The 16,920-nt window shown below is 42.8% G+C and overlaps 1 protein-coding gene across 3 annotated transcripts in view; it reads right to left on the reverse strand.

Annotated features, from left to right (window-relative positions):
* The window catches only part of Tbc1d12 (TBC1 domain family member 12), a 63,852-nt gene extending 54,413 nt beyond the window's left edge, over nt 1–9,439 (reverse strand). For all 3 annotated transcript variants that reach the window (XM_090346222.1, XM_090346224.1, XM_090346225.1), the window contains exon 1: nt 8,520–9,439. In XM_090346222.1, the coding sequence (XP_090202348.1) occupies nt 8,520–9,436 (917 nt within the window). In that variant the 5' untranslated portion in view covers nt 9,437–9,439. The remainder of the gene's footprint in view (nt 1–8,519) is intronic.
* Between the last annotated feature and the right edge of the window lie 7,481 nt (nt 9,440–16,920).

A 16,920-nucleotide genomic window follows, 5' to 3' on the forward strand; every position in this document is an offset into this window, starting at 1 on the left:
GATCAAGGTTCAAAGGCAGCTTAGGCACTATAATGGACCTGAGACTCTTATCTCCAACTAACCCCTAGAAAATGAGAAGTGGGGCTTAACTCAAAGGTAGAGTGGTAGCCGTGAGCTGAAGAGCTCAGGGACAGTGCCAAGGACAAGTTCAAGATCCATGACCCACAAAAAAAAAAGAAAGAAAACCAGCAAGCAAAGGAGAGAAGAGATGGTAGACACATTAAAAAGACCTTCAAAGTAAAAAAAAAAAAAAAAAAAAAGTAGCTAAAAACATCTAAAAAGCATTGAAGTAGGCAGAGTAGGAAAAATTTAAATGGCTAACTGAAATCTATTCTTGCAGCAATTTTTCTACTTGCAAACCTTTTCAAACTCATTTTCTTTTACTTCTAAACATACTTCCAAATGATCCACTTTTCTTCTCATTGTCTTTACAAGAAGAGTATGAGCAAAGATCACTTCATTTTAGTTTTTTTTATTTATTTATTTTTATGTGCTGGTCTTAGGGCTTGAATTCAGGGCTTGGATGCTACCCCTGAACTTGTTTTTTGCTTAAGGCTTGTGCTCTATCACTTGAGCCACAGCTCTACTTCCAGTTTTTTTTTTTCAGTGCTTAATTAACTTGAGACTTGTGGACTTTCCTGTCTAGCCCAGTTTTAAACCAAAATCTTCAGATCTCAGAGTCTTGAGCAGTTAGGATTACAAGCATGAGACATGAGGGCAGTTTTATAAACCTTGCCCTGCTTTAAAAAAAATAGCTGTTATAATTCTTGAATAACTTTTTCCTGGGACAATAACAAAAATGTACTTTGCCTAATATGACTAAAAGATGGCTAGAAACAGTGTAGATTAAAACCAGATTTGGAAATTCTAAATAATGCCCAAGACATAACGGGATGGTTAGTTACATAGTGTAGTATCTGGGAAAATAACACACATAATTTGGTTTCAAAATCATTATGTTTCATTCCAAATGTAAAATGTTGTCATCTCTGAGACTGGTAATAAAAAGAAATATACAAACACACACAAAAAATATCCAACATAAAACTCAAGTTAAAAAGAAACTGCAAAGCCAAATTTGTAAATTAAACAATATTACTAACTTCACTCTCAAACTACCTACCTTGGTTTCCAAAGGTAAACTTCTCTTGATTTCAGGGGAAAAAAAAGTCTGTTAAAAACTCAATCACATGGGTTTTCCTCTCTTCTTTTAGCCACAGAAATAAGAACTACAAGAAAGGCTGAAGTAGCAAATTTTAGAGGTAGGCCAAGCCACATTCAGTGTACACAACTTCTTTCCCAGTTAAGGGGTTTGGTTTTGTTTCACTCCACATAGCATTTCACTCCCAGACTAGCCTGAAGCTCAAGACCTTCCTGCCTCCCATGTGCTGGAGTGGACCCAGGCCTATCCAGACCAAAAAACTGAAAAATAGCAAAAACAAACAGGGATGTAAGTTGTCTCAAGTGGTAGGGGGCTTGCCTGCAAGCATAAAGCTCTGAGCTGTCTGTTAAGTTGTCTGTTTCTTTAAATCATGCAGTAAGGTTTAAGCAGGTATAAACCAGAATTATCTGGGGAAAACTTTTAGTGTAGTTTTGAGTTTCTGAGCCACTAAAAGGACTTGTTTTCCCTTTCTGAATACATTTTGAGATGGGTGCCAGATGTTTTGCTTCAAAATCTCCAAATATTTCCACTTTGCCAAAAACTTCTACCACAACATAGTAAATATGAAATATATGAGTAAGCCAAGTTAAATATTTCATGAACTTAAAATTTGGCTTTGCCGATCTAGAAAAGTACTTTAGAACAATAAAAGATCCAAATATTTTCATCTTTCTCAGCATTCTTTCTCTTCAGTTTTTCTGATTGCCTTTTTAGCCAAAGCTTTAAAACTCCTGGAAATTATCTATCACTACACCAGAATCCAATTTAACACACATTCAGTTCCATGTACAAATTATGGTTTTTTTTGTTTTTGTTTTTTTTTTGCCAGTCCTGGGCTGGAGCTCAGGGCCTGAGCACTGTCCTTGGACTTTTCTCAAGGCTAGAGCTCTACCACTTGAGCCTCAGCACCACTTCTGGCTTTTTTCTAGGTATGTGGTACCGAGGAATCGAACCCGGGTCTTCGTGCATGCTAGGCAAGCACTTTAACCACTAGGCCAAACTCCCGGCCCACAAATTATGTTTTACAATCTCCTACTACACAAATTATGTAATGTTTCCACTGATGCAAAAGTTTATTCCCATCTCTTCTGTTTTATTTTACCTTATTTATTTATTGGCAGTACTGGGATTTGGAGCTCAGGGCTTCCTCCCACACCCCTAACACTCTCTACTTTACTTTTCTAGTAAGGTCTCAACTGTTTCCCCCCCACACCTCCCGTTTTTGCCTTGAATGATCTGGACACTATCTTCCTCAGGCCTTCCCATTTAGCTGGGGACAAGCAAGAACCACCATGTCAATGGGAGAAGAAGAGGGAACAGCTGATACTGAGCAACAGGAAAGAAATGTACGTATCACTAGATCAGGAAGAAATACTTTATCATTAACGTTTAAAGTGTTAAACTTTTTTCCTATGTAAAACTTGGTGGGGGGGGGGAGAAGAACCACCATGTCCAGCTTTTTTGTTCGGTCTTGTGTACTGTTTGCCTAGGTTGGTCTTGAACTTGGATCCTCCTGATCTGTTCCTCTTGAATAGCTGGGATTTCACTGGTAGAGTTAAGTAAGAAATTACAGTAATGTTGCTTGTGTCTGAACTCTGAATACCAACTATAGATCACAATAAATACAATGTACTTAAAATATCACAGAAGTTTTTTAAGACATAATCTTACCCCCACTTTATAGATAAGTTCAGAGAAAACTAGTGAGCTAATTCCAATCTAGGCAATCTAACTTCAGAAGCACCGATTTGTGTGTGTGTGTGTGTGTGTGTTGGTTCTAAGGCTTGAGCACAGGGCCTGGACCCTGTCCCTGTGCTTTTTTGCTCAAGGCTAGAGCTTTACCATATAAGCCATAGATAGTTCCACTTCCAACATTTTGGTGCTTACCTGACACTAAGAGTCTCGCTGACTTCCTGTCTAGTCCAGCTCTGAAGCATGATCCTGCAGTCTCAGCCTCGGGAGTACATAGAATGATAGGCATGATGAATCACAGGTACCTGGCTGAGGCCAACTTTTAAAAACTGAAAGTGAGCTGGGCACTGGTGGCTCACACCTATAATCCTAGGTACTCAGGAGCTGAGATCTGAGGATAGCAGTTCAAAGCCAGCCTAGGCACAAAGTCCGTGAGACTCCAATTAACTACCAGAAAACCAGTGCTGTGGCTTAAGTGGTAGAGGACTAGCCTTGAGCTGAAGAACTTAGGGTCAGCGCTCAAGCCCAGAGTTCAAGCCACATGACCAAACAAAACAAAACAAAGCAAAAACTGAAAGTTACCTATCAAAACCAGTTCTTCTGAATTTGACTAGAAGATTATGAATTAGAGAATCAATTTTTTTCAATCTACTTTTAGGTGATTTTTGTACTATATCAAATACTGGGAACTATTATACTAGTTCATCAAAGCGGAACACTGGAAAGTTCTCAAGAAGTTATTTATAAAGTCCAGTTCAGTGATTGAATTTTACCTTTACCCTCTTCTCTCTTATCCAGTGCTATCTCCCCTACCTTTCTACACATAACCCCCCAAAAACACCCAAAAGAAATAGAAGAGACTAAGCTGTGTGATGGCTCTTTCCTATCATCACAGTACTTAAGAGGCTGAGCTAAAACAATTACCAGTTTGAGGCCAGCCTGGACTGTACAATGAGACCTTATCTGCAAATATAGAAGAACAAATCAAGAGTTGCTGCTCAATCCTGTCTACACGTGAGAAAAACTAAAGATCAATGATATGTCGCATGATTTCTCTCAGGTAGTGTTGGCCCTTTACTTTAAACACACACAACACACACACACACACACACACACACACACACACACACACACGCTGGGTGTCGGTGGCTCATACCTGTAATCCTAGCAACTCAGGAGGCTGAGATCTGAGGATCGGTGTTCAAAGCCAGCCTGGGCACAAAGGCCACACACAACAGTCCTGAGACTCCTATCTCCAATTAACCACTAGAAAACCAGAACTGGTGCTAGGGCTCAAAGTAGTAGAGCACTAGGGAAAAAAAAAAAAGGTAGAATTTAGAGTTAAGTAGACAGGTTTTTATTTGTTTTCATAGATCTGTCATAATACTTGAACCCTTAGCCTGGATGCTGTCCCTGAGCTCTTCACCTCGAGGCTATCACTCTACCACTAGAACCAAAGCACCACTTCCTATTTTCTAGTGGTTAATTGAAGATAAGAATCTCTGGCTTTTTATGCCGGCTGGCTTTCAATCACAATCCTCAGATCTTAGCCTCCAGAGAAGCTAGGATTACAGGGGGGAGCCACCAATGCCTGGCTAGATGAAGAGTTTTATCGAGATTAACCCTCCAAATACACAAATGAAAAATAAAATCAAACTGCATTTTAAAGAATCCTCTTTAACTCAGTTCACATTTGTAATACTAGCCAGTAAATATTTGACGGTTTACTACCGTGTATGTAAAAATTAGCCATCCTATACTGAAAATAAGACATGAATTTCCTTGGAGGTCTCACAAAAATAATTTAAAGAAAGAAAAAGGAAGAGAGGGAGGAGAGGGGAAGGGAGGAAGGGGTCGGGCAGGGGAGAGAAATATAGCTAGAAGCACAAAAGCTTCCAAAAAAAGATTCATTCAGCACTGCTGAGTTGCAGGAACAGGAAACTAGTTGCACATATAACATTTCAAATCTTATACATAGGTTATGCCCAGGACTCCCATGACAAAGTTACCATACACGCAGATGCTTAGTCAGAGCGGAACCATTCCAAACAAATCACCATATCTAACCTAGTCAATGAAGCTTCAGCTACCATGATTCTCCATCACTAATTAAAACAAAAAACTATTTTAAAAATACTTCTAGATTTTTACCCAGTTAAGAGAAAAAGAAGTAGAAGGACAGAAAGGGAAGGGAGAAGCTAAGCAGATGAAAGAGAAAAGAACCATATGTTGAATCTGGAAATCTAGGAATCAGAAATCCAGGTTTTCAGTCCACTAAGTAAATGAACTGTCTTCTTTCATGACATGTCTTCATCTTAAAAAAAAAAAAAAATCAAGTGGGAGTAGCTGCATCAAAAAGAGTCTATTTCAGAATAAGTCAATAATACCCAAGGGAACTTTGGAGTTAAGAATGGCAACTGTGCTGGGCGAGGTGGCTCATGCCTATAATCCTAGCTACTCAGGAGGCTGGAGTTCAAAGCCAGCCCAGGTACAGAAGTCTGTGAGATGCTCATCTCCAATTAATGGCCCTGAGGCTCCAGGGCTAGGGTGGTAGCCTTGAGCTGAAGAGCTCAGGGACAGCGCCCAGGCCCAGAGTTCAAGCCCCATGCCGAACAAAAACAAAAAAAACAAAACAAAACAAATCAAAAAGAATGGCCACTGTACACAGGGAAGAAACAAAGCAACAATGAAAGCTTCTTGAGTTACTGGTACAAGGGTACATTCTGATTATTTTGCCTGAGATGCAAGATTTATTCAAAATTACAGTCCTTAGCTGACTGTAAAGAAGGGAATTTGGCCTACTTGTAGAGTGCTTGCCCAGCATACACAAAAACCCGGGTTCAATTCCTTGATACCACATACATAGAAAAAAGCCAGAAGTGGTTCTGAGGCTCAAGAGTTAGAGCTCTAGCCTTGAGTCCTGAGCTCAAGCCCACGACTGGCAAAAAATTTTATAAAAAAAAAGCAGAAGGGGAGTCCTTGGAAGTTACTAATTCAACCCAATCTGAATGGAGTTCTTGATGTCTGAGCCAGATATTGTAGATTCAGAGGTGAATGCCAGTCCTTTCCTTTAAGAATCAACAGTCCAGGAGTGGGAACATGACCTAGTGGTAGAGTGCTTGCCTAGCATGCACAAAGCCCTGGGTTCAATTCCTCGGTACCACATATACAAAAAAAAATCAGAAGTGGTGTTGTGGCTCAAGTGGTAGAGCACTAGCAGTGGCCAAGCCATAAGTTCAAGGCCTAGGACTGGCCAAAAAAAAAATGTATATATATATATATATGTATATATATACATATATATATACACACACACATACACATATATACCAACAGTCCAGGTGCAGGGAGTGTGGCCTAGTGGTAGAGTGCTTACCTAGCATGCATGAGGCCCTGGGTTCAATTCCTCAGTACTACAAACACAGAAAAAGCCACAAGTAGTACTGTGGCTCAAGTGGTAGAGCACTAGCCTTGAGAAAACTAAAGGACAATTCCCAGGTCCTGAGTTCAAGTCCCAGGACTAGCTAAATAAATAAAGCCATCCAAATAAGAATCAACAGTCCAGAATTAAAGAGATAAAAATTAAAGAATTAAGAATCCTTGGGGCTGGGAGTTTGGCCTAGTGGTAGAGTACTTGCCTAGCATGCACGAAGACCCAGGTTCGATTCCTCGGTACCACATACACAGAAAAAAAAAATGGTGCTGAGGCTCAAGTGGTAGAGCTCTAGCTTTGAGAAAGTCCAAGGACAGTGCTCAAGCCCAGGACTGGCAAAAAAAAAAAAAAAAAGAATCTAGCTAAGGTTTTAGCTAAGTATTAAAAGAAAATGTGTATGCTTGACACTGTCCTTTCCCAAGAGTGGAAGCAATGACTTGTAAAGTCTTGATATATAAGTCTCAAGAAAAATAAGGATTGAAGAAATAAACTTAAAGGCAGCTAAGTTTTCTGATTTTAAATCTAGTGCTCTGCTACATATGATTAATGTGGCCATATGAATGAAACCTAGCTGTATTAAAAGTCTAATTACAAGTTTTTTAATTTGAAGGAAATTTCTGTACGCTGCTAATGAAAGTGTCTAATAAATAGACTTTCTTTGCTATTGTTTGTTTGTATATTGCAATCAGATGTATGTGTGTTTTTCAACTTACTCCCCATTAGGCTGCATTTCACCTCTAAGACAGTGACCACAGTGTAAATCATGTCTATTCCCAATGCTCAGCACAAAGCAACACAATTTATTCATTGTATTAGCCCTATCCATGTCAAAAATAATTAATATCTGATGTCAAAACAAAATGAAGATGAGATATGAGGACCAATAAGCACCTAAAGATCACAAGTTATGTAATACATAAACTTTTGTCACAAATACATAAATTTCACTCATCTTGAGACCTTTTGTGAATGTCATATTGTTGTTAAAAGCTTTAAATACATTTTTACAATTACAAGTACAAATACAGATCTACTATATATTTTGTCCTCTGAGAAACACAAAATCAGGACTTTCTACTACTGATTTAAGAAACTTTACAATGAATTTGCAAAATCATGCAAGCAAGGAAAATAGGGATAAGAAATAGTAGAATTCATGCTTATGCTCTGAGCTTAAGCCCAGGACTGGCAAAAAAAAAAAAAAATAGGAGAGTAAGCAATAAAAATCAGAAAATTGTGTCTTTCTGTCAATAAATAAACACAACCTTCTAAAACCTGAACTGCAGAATTCTTTCAATCCTGGTTACAGTCAAGACTCCTAAAAAGAGAATGAAAAGGTATTAGGTGTTAGAAATACTTTTTGCCTAGAGACTGAAGGGGGGAGGGTCGTAGGATGGCATCAAAATTCAACTCAAGTGAAACTGCTTTTTCAGTAATGCCAATTGAGACCTGTATTTCCCCACTGCATCTGTTTATTCCTATAAAACTGAGCAAACCCTCAATTTAAATCTGTATTGTCTTAGCACCATAATTCAAGTTCAGAATATCCAGTCAAATGAAAAAATAAAATACCTTTAAATGGTCGTTATTTGGGGCTGGGGATGTAAGTTGAGAGCTTACCTAACATGTACCTAAATTCGAGCCCTAGGACCTCAAGAAATAACTAAATAATAGTTTCGAATTAGTTGAGACTTATCTGGGAGAAGAATAACGAGATTTCCTACATATCTGTGGTAATTTGGCTTATATGTCTAGCGTCTAATTCTAAGCACCAAAACGACTCCATTTTAGTAAAGACCACTAAAGCAAGCACGACGAAAAACCCACACTAATTTCAAGAATCCCCACGCTGCTGGCATGGGTTTAGACTCCAAGCAAATTAACAGCTCGGCAAAATGACTTCCCTTTCTTCCCCAGCCACACCCGCAGACACATCCTTACTCCATCCAAACCCCTGAAGTATAATTATAAAAAAGGGTGTGGGGGGGAGGTTATCTGCTGTTCGAAGACAGGCAACTGCAGATGTGGCTAGCAGACAGGCTAGACCCAAAGCAGGTGAGAAGGGTGTGGACACCTCCAGCCCCACAGGCGCCCACAGCCACCGAAACGCAGAGCCAGACCACCGGCTTCCCCTCCCCGACCTGCAAATCAGAGCTGTCGGGGCCGGCGGCAGGGCCGGGAGGCGGCCATCGCAGCCCTCCCCGCAGGTCCCCGGCCCCAGCGCCGCCGTACCTGGCGAAGAAGTCCGCAAGGCCTCCGCCCCGCCGAGCCCGGGCTGGGGTCCCCGCGGGGCCCTGCTCCACGCCGGGCGAGGGCATCGGCCGCTCCGCCGGGGGCCAGGGGTCGCCGGTGCTCGGCCGGCGGCTCACCTCGAACGTATTCCGGGAGTTCAAGTGACCGTCCGAGTAGCCAAGGCTCGGCCCGGCGTCCCCACGAGTCCTCCCGGCCGAGGCGGCGGCGGGCTCGCCCTCCTCGGACCCCGCGGGGCTGGCTGTGGGCGGCTCCGAGTCCTCGCTGTCCCCCGAGTCGGCGTCGGTGTCGGCGGCCGCCAGGCAGCAGCTCCGCAGCGGGTCCTCGAGCGGCGCGGCCCAGTCGGACGAGCCGTCGGCGCCGCCCGCACCCGGGTCCCGGGGCCCCTCCGGGAGGCGACCGCACGGGCGAGGGCAGCGCGGCTGCGGGCCGCCGGCTCGAGCCTCGGCCGGGCTGCCGCGGTCCTGGCCCAGCAGGAAGCCCGAGTCCCCGTTGGTCATACCGCCCAATCGCGGCGCGCGGGCGTCCACCGCCTTTGCGGAGCGGTGCTTGGAGTCAGAGCCCCGCGGGCGAGCGGCCGGGCTCGAGGCGGCTGCGGGCGAGGCGCCGGCCGGGCCCGCGGGGAGCGGAGAGCCACACAGAACCCGCTCCCCGGGACTCCTGGCCGCCGCCAGGTGAGGCTGCCGGCGCTGCCCGGGCGGCGTCCCCTTCTCCTTCTCCTCCTCCTCCTCCTCCTCCTCCCCCGCCTCCTCCAGGGGCTCCGTCGCGCCGACCCCGCCACCTAACCCGCCGGCGGCCGGGATCATCTTCCTGTCCGGGTCCGCGGGCTCCTGTGCCGGAGCCGGGAGCAACTTGGCGTTTCTTCTCGAGCAGGCTGCAGCATCCTCCGGCCCCACCATCTGAGGGCCGGTGGCCGCCGCCCGAGAAGCGCGAGGGCTCCGGCCGCGCAGCCTCTGCGGGAGGGCCGCCGAGGCACGGGGACCGCGGCCGCCGCCGCCGCCGCCGCCGCCGCGCTCCAGACCCGCCCCTCCCGCCCGGCCCGCCGGCCGCACAGCCCGACAGTTGCGATGGGGCGGGCACGCGCCTGGGCTGGCGCACGCGCAAAAGCCGGACGGGTCAAGCCGCGACCTGCGGATTCCCAGCACCATAGAGACGGCAGCTAGAGAGGCCCGGGCCGCCCATCGGGAATCCGCCGTCTGCGTGGCGGAGGCCGCTTTGCACACTCCGGACGCTCGCAGCAGGGAGGTACTGCTCGCATAGCAAGCTTGAAGTTGGCCCGAATTCATTCGTGAGAGTAAACTACAGGACCCTAGCGTGGGCGAAGTCACTCCAGGGCAGAGTCTTCAGGATCCTTCTCCACCAGCCGCGGGAGAGCCGTAGCTGAGGATTTCCTCGCCCGCACCTCCACACTGCATCTTCACACGCTACCCAGCAGCAGCACCTCTGCACTGTGTTTCTGTTATTTCCTTAGGAGGGAGGTGAAGCGCAATCAGGAAGGGAAGGACAAAATAGGGTGGGCGATAGTTGGCTGGAAATGAAGGCTATTTCGAGAAGAAGTCACAAGAAGGAAGCCTAGGAGGGAGCCTACGATGACTCCTACAAAGCCAAGGAGATCACTGAGCCTGATAGGATTCGAAAACATTTGGATTAAAAGAACAACCACCTTGACTCATACTTGGAATATAGCCAGTAAAATTAAATCCTGGAATCCCAGCAAATACTTGGTTTAGAGTAAACCAAAACACAGGTGGATAAGTCATGAGTGTCACTGCCGGCGAGGTACAAAGTAAGGCCGAGAACCAAGGGGTTATTTCGGAAGAGATGAAGATTGAAGAGACATAGCCCAACACGGAGGCTCACGCCTGTAATCCTAGCTTCTCAGGAGGCTGAGACCTGAGGATCACGGTTCAAAGCCAGCCCGGCCACTAAAGTTCCTGAGACTCTTATCACCAATTAACCACCGGAAAACAGGAAGTGGTGCTGTGGCTCAAGGCGTGGACCAATACCCTTGAACTGAAGAGCTCAGGGACAATGCCCAGGTCCAGGGTTCAAGCCGAGAGCGAGATATTAAAGAGACATCAATGTTGGATAGGATGGAACCGCAAATGTAGAACACATAATTATAGAATACACTATCACAAAATGAAGCACCGAAATAGAATAACTACGGCCAGGGCTGGTGGCTTATTCCTGTAATTCTGGTTACTGAGGAAGCTACGACCTGAGGAGCCAGGATTTAATTTTGAGGCCATCCCAGGCAGGAAAGTATGAGTACATCCCCAACTGACCATCAAAAGAGCTGGAAGTGAAGATGTTGCTCAAGAGTTAGAATGCTAGTCTTGAGCACAAAAACTCAAGGACAGTACCCAAGCTCTGAGTTCAAGCCCCGACTGGCATAGAAAGAGGAGGGGGAGAGAGAGACAGACACAGAGACAGAAAGACAGGCAGCAGGCAAGGAAGGAAGGAAGGAAAGAAGGAAGGGAGGGAGGGAGGGAGAGAAAGGCGGGAGGAAGGGAGAAGATGAGAGAGGGAGGGAAGAAGAAAGGGAGAGAGAAAGGAAACAATGAAATACTAACTAGAGAAAGCAATATTTTTGAGTCTTAAAATTTTTATATAAAAATGCATACATGCACATACACATGAGCAGCTATAATTACATTTATTGTAAAGTAAAAATAGGTCAATAAGATAGGAATTCATGTGCCTATCAGTTTTAGAAATACATATATATTTTAAAATAAGCTTGTTGTAAGCCCTACCTAAGAAAGGACTGAAGTGACAAAGCTATTTATTGTTAATTAGATCTTTCAGAAGGAAGAAATAATACCCAGAACATAGGTAGAAAAGTTAATATTCAAAGGAAAGCTGGGCATAGTGGTACATGCCTGGAATCAAGCTGAGACTGGAGAACAGAGTTCTAAACCAGCTTTGGACACATAGAACCTGTCTTTCTGCCACCACCCCCTTCCCGCCCAGTGTGTGTGTGGGGGGGAATGATGTGAAAAAAGTAGAACACTACCTCATTGCTGATAAAAATATAAAATGGTGCAGCTTCTATGAAAAGTTTGCTAGCCGGGCACTGGTGGCTCACACCTGTAATCCTAACTACCCAGCAGGGCTGAAATCTGAGGATTGTGGTTCAAAGCCAGCCCAGGGCTTAACGGTCCATGAGACTGTTATCTCCAATTAACCACCAGGAAGTTGGAAATGGTGCTGTGATTCAAGTGGTAGAGCACTAGCCTTGAGCTAAACAGCTCAGGTATAGCACCGAGGCCCCAAGTTCAGGCCCTACAATTCACAGTGGCAATATTCTTAATAGCCAGAAGGTAGAAATACAAAAATTTCAATTAACACATAAAGTAGTAAAGCCAAACAATGGACTATTACTCAGTCATAAAGAGATGGACCATCCTTACCTGCTCCAGCATTGTGATTTTACTGTCTGACTGTACACTGAACATGGGCAGTTTTATTATTTACATTTCACCTAAACTTTTAAAAATTTAACTTAATGTAGCAGATGTTTGGGCATAAGAATAACAAATCTCAGTAACACACACACACACACACACACACACACACACACACTTTCTAGAGAAGAATAGCTGAAGGAATTCAGTTCGATTTGTCCTCTGTCTAGAGAATTTGTCATGTGATTTTCTTCTTGCTAAACATTTCCTAACTTCACTTCATTCTAGCTACCATTGTAGTTCTCTTTGTGTATGAAGTGATACTATAGTTTTTTTTGCCAGTCCTGGGGCTTGAACTCAGGGCCTAAGCACTGTCCTTCAACTTTCTCAAGGCTAGAGCTCTCCCACTTGAGCCTCAGCACCACTTCTGGCTTTTTTCTATGTATGTGGTACTGAGGAATTGAACCTGGGTCTTCATGCATTCTAGGCTAGCACTCTACCACTAGGCCAAACTCCTGGCCCCATTTTTTTAACCTCAAATTGCTCTAAGTTTATTTTGCTTATTTTGCTCTCCTCAGAGGTTTTCTGATGACAGTACCTATATAGCCCTACTATTTTCACAATGCAGTCTTCAAAACCAAAATACATTTATATTTTGTAACTTTGTCCATGATAAAGATGTAATGTGACGTATCTTCCATAGTGTTAAATTATCACTACATAAAAATGTAAGCAAGGTTTCTGAAAACTGGCTCCACATTAATAAGTTTTTTAAAAAATACATGGGATGGAAGGGTAGTCTAGTAGTAGAATACTCACTCACTTAGCCCTGGGTTTGAGTCCTCTTTACCACATCCACAGAAAAAGCTCAAGTGGCAGAGTGCTAGCCTTCAGCAAAATGTGCCCAAGGACAGTGCCCAGGCCGTGAGTTCAAGCCCCAGGATGAGACTAAATGAAAGGGCCTCCAGGATATGGAAACATGAGCCATATAATGTGTGATTGTTGTTCTTAATGTACTATGTTATTTCTCATCTCTTTTGTTGTCCCTTGGTTATTCGCATATTGTTACAATATCTTACCTTGTTATCTGGTATATTGTATATACAATTATTTATTTGAAATAAGAAAGGGAAGGGGGAAAACAAGATGAGGGGATAGGGTGGGGGAGGGAAATGAGGACAAAAACATGAGAAGGGGTATCAATGTGTGTGAAGTAATGCACCTTCTATCTGGCTAATATAACTGTAACCCTTCTATTAATTACAATAAAAAATAAAGTATTATCTTAAAAAATGAAAAAAGAAAAAATACTGATGTCTGGACCAAATCAATGAAATCATTATGTATGGAGGAGATGACTTTTTTTCCTTTTTTTCTTTTTTTTTTTTGTGGGTCATGGAGTTTGAACTCAGCCTGGGCACTGTCCTTGAGCTCTTCAGCTCAAGGCTACCACCTTACCCTTGAGCCCATTTTCTAGAGGTTAATTGGAGATTAGAATCTCAGGTCCTTTTGTGCCCAGGCTGGCTTTGAATTTTGATCTCAGATCTCAGCCTCCCAAGTAGCTAGGATGAGCCACCATGTCCAGCTAGAGATTACTTTCTTTTTGCAGTCATTAATATGCCAGCTTTTTAAAAAGAAACATTCCTTTTTTTTCTTTAGTTAGCATTGTTGTGTGTCTCTATTTTTTTCTTCCACATTTTAGCTGCTTTTTCTAAGTATTCTTGGAAAAGATTTTCCTTCCTGAATCCAAATGTAAGTTTCGTATTCTCTTAAGGTCAGAGACAGAATCTTTAAATTACGAGATTTTTCCTAGCCTATCCACCTAACCCAGCCTCCTTTCCTACTTCTCTTGCAAACTGAACTTAATAATTTTCTACAATTCTATTCTAGCTACTATTCTCCTTTCAGTTTTTTCTCTGTACTCTCAGATGATCTATCATTGCTGTGCTGACTTTTATCTCCCTGTCCAGCTTCATCACTTAGTTTTCTTTTCCTCATTCATCATGTTTCAGACACACTGTTCTCTCCTCTGCTTCTAAAATGTGTACTATGTTCCTTCTCCCTAAGTAGCTTCATATGTATGGATCACCCCACCTGGAGTGTTGTCTCAACTTGATAAGCTGGCTAACAACTCCTATTCTCTCTGGTTCTAATCTCCTCAGAGAAGTTTGAGATTACTTAGTCTCATGCTTTAATAGACCAACCTCTCTTCCTTCCTTTCTTCCTTCCCTCCCTCCTTTCTTGCCTTCTTCCTTCCTTTCTGAACATTGTTGTGCTAGTAGCTTTATTATGTCCTTGTTTATGGACATTTGGGTAAATGCCAAGGAATGAAATTGCTGGGTCATGGGGGAGCTGTATGTTTGGTCTTTTGAGAAACCGCTATACTGCTTTCCAGAGTGGTTGAATGAGTTTACACTCGTATCAACAGTGTAGTCAGCTAGCCTTATACTTAATGGCAAACAGTTAAAGCCATTTCCTTGTCTCAGGAATGAGACAAGGATGTCTGCTGTCTGCACTCCTCTTCTATATATTATTAGAATTCCTAGCTAGACCAATAAGGCAAAAGCAAACACAGAAGGGATCCAAAGAGGGAAAGATGAAGTGAAACTTCCCCTCTTTGCAGATGACATGATTCTGTACTTAGGAGCCCTATAGACTCCACTCCCAAGTTACTAGAGCTGATAACAAAACTTTGGCGAAGTACCAGAGTATAAATTTAACCTTCAAAAATCAGTGGCTGGGCCAGAAGTTTGGCCTAGTGGTAGAGTGCTTGCCTAGCATGCAAGAAGACCAGGTTTCAATTTCTCAGTACCACATACATAGAAGAAGCCAGATATGGTGCTGTGGCTCAAGTGGTAGAGCCTTGAGAAAGCCCAACGACAATGTTCAGGCCCTGAATTCAAGCCCCAGGACTGGCAAAAAAAAATACTACTACAAAATCAATGGCTTTCCTGTATGCCAAAAATGAGAAGAGTGAGGAAGAATTCAGGAAAGCAACTCCTTTTGCAATAGCCCCTCAAAAAAATACTTAGGAACTAACTTAACCAAGGAAGTAAAGGAAGTTTTCTACAATGAAAACTTTAAAAAGCTGCAGAACTAAGGAAGTGGAAGAACCACTCATGCTCCTGGATTGGAAGCATTAAGATCGTGAAAATGGCAATCCTGCCAAGGGCTATCTACAAATTCAATGCAATACCCATAATATCCCAACACCATTCTTTAATAAAATAGAGGAACCAATCATATGGAATAATAAAAGACCCCATATTGCAAAAACAGTATTTAGCAAAAAGAACAGTGCTGGATGAGTATCAATAATACTCAGTAATAGAAACAGCTTGGTACAAGAACAAGCTTAAGGATCAATGGAATAGAACTGAAGACCTAGAAATCAACCCACAGACCTAATCTTTGGATAAGGGAGCCAAAAAATAGGATAGAAGAAAGACAGCCTCTTCAACAAATAGTACTGGCAGAATTGGTTAAGAGCCTGTAGAAAACTTAAGTTGGATCCTTATATGTCACCCTGCACCAGAATGGATCAAAGACCTTGAGATAAAAGTAGACACCATGAAAACTTTGCAGGAAGGAATAGGAGATACACTAGGGCTCTTTGACACAGGTTGAAACTTCCTTAATAAAGATTCAGAAATACAACAAATTAAAGAAAGTTTGGACACATGGGACTTCATTAAACTGCAGAGCTTCTGCATGGCAAAGGACATAGCTAGCAAGCTAAATAGAAAGCCCACAGAGTGGAGAAGATATTCACTAGCCATACAACAGACATATCTAAAAGAAACCTACAGCTCAAAAAATTGAATCTCTCAAGTTCTCAAAGAAACACCCATTTCATTAAAAGGTGGACTAAAGACTTAAAGAGAAACTTCTCTGAAAGCAAATAAGAATGGCCCATAGACACATGAAGAAATGCTTAACATCTCTGGCCATAAAAGAAATGCAAATCAAAACAACTTTGAGATCCACCTCAGAATTGCTACTATCAAGAAATCTAATAACAGATGCTGGTGGGGATGTGGCCAAAAGGGAATGCCACTGCACAGTTAGTGGGAGTGTAAACTTTTTCGACCCCTCTGGAAAGCAATATAATAATTCCTCAAAGATTAAACGTTGAGCTTCCCTAAGATGCAGCAATCCCTCTTCTAGGCATTTACCCAAATGCCATGAATGAGGACATATGAGAGCTACTAGCACAATCACGTTCACTGCACAGAGTTATTTACCATAGCTAAGATATGGAACCAATTCAGATGCCCCTCAATAGATAAATGTATCAAGAAGATGTATACATCTTCTTCTATGCTGCCATCAAAGAGTGACATCACCCCATTTGTAAGGACATGGAAAGGCTTGGAAAAAATCATATTAAGTGAAGTATTAAGTGAAGTAAGCCAGACCCAAAGAAACATAGGCTCCACGGTTTCCCTCATTTGTAATAACTAGTATATGTCTAGGATTTTCCTAGCAGAGGATCTCAATAGCTCAAAAGCTATGTACGCCCATATAAGATGAGGCTAAGTGAAATGAACTCCAGAATATGAAAACAAGAGGTTTATCTTTGTGATTGTTGTTCTTAATGTACTATGTGAAGTTATTTCTTTCCCCCCTTATTGTTTATCTTATTACTGTATTTAACTTTGGTACCTGGTATGTTACATATACATTTTTTGTTTATTTGAAATAGGAAAAGGAAGGGGGAAAACAAGATGATTGAGAGGGGGCAGGGAGAGGGAAAGTGGGAGAAAAACATGGAAAGGGGTATCAATGTTCAAGAAATAATGTACTCACTTCCTGACTAATGTAACTGTAACTCCTTTGTATAGCACCCAGACAATAAAATACAATAAAAGGAACATTTTTTGTCCTAAAAAAGTACATTAAGAATTTAAAAGCTAACTAATCTTCTGAATATGTAAGTACTGTGAAAATGACTAAAAGTTCCAGCAAATCAT

The sequence above is a fragment of the Megascapheus bottae genome, chromosome 15 (assembly GCF_031878675.1).
Source record: "Megascapheus bottae isolate mThoBot1 chromosome 15, mThoBot2.hap1, whole genome shotgun sequence".
NCBI lineage: Eukaryota > Metazoa > Chordata > Mammalia > Rodentia > Geomyidae > Megascapheus > Megascapheus bottae.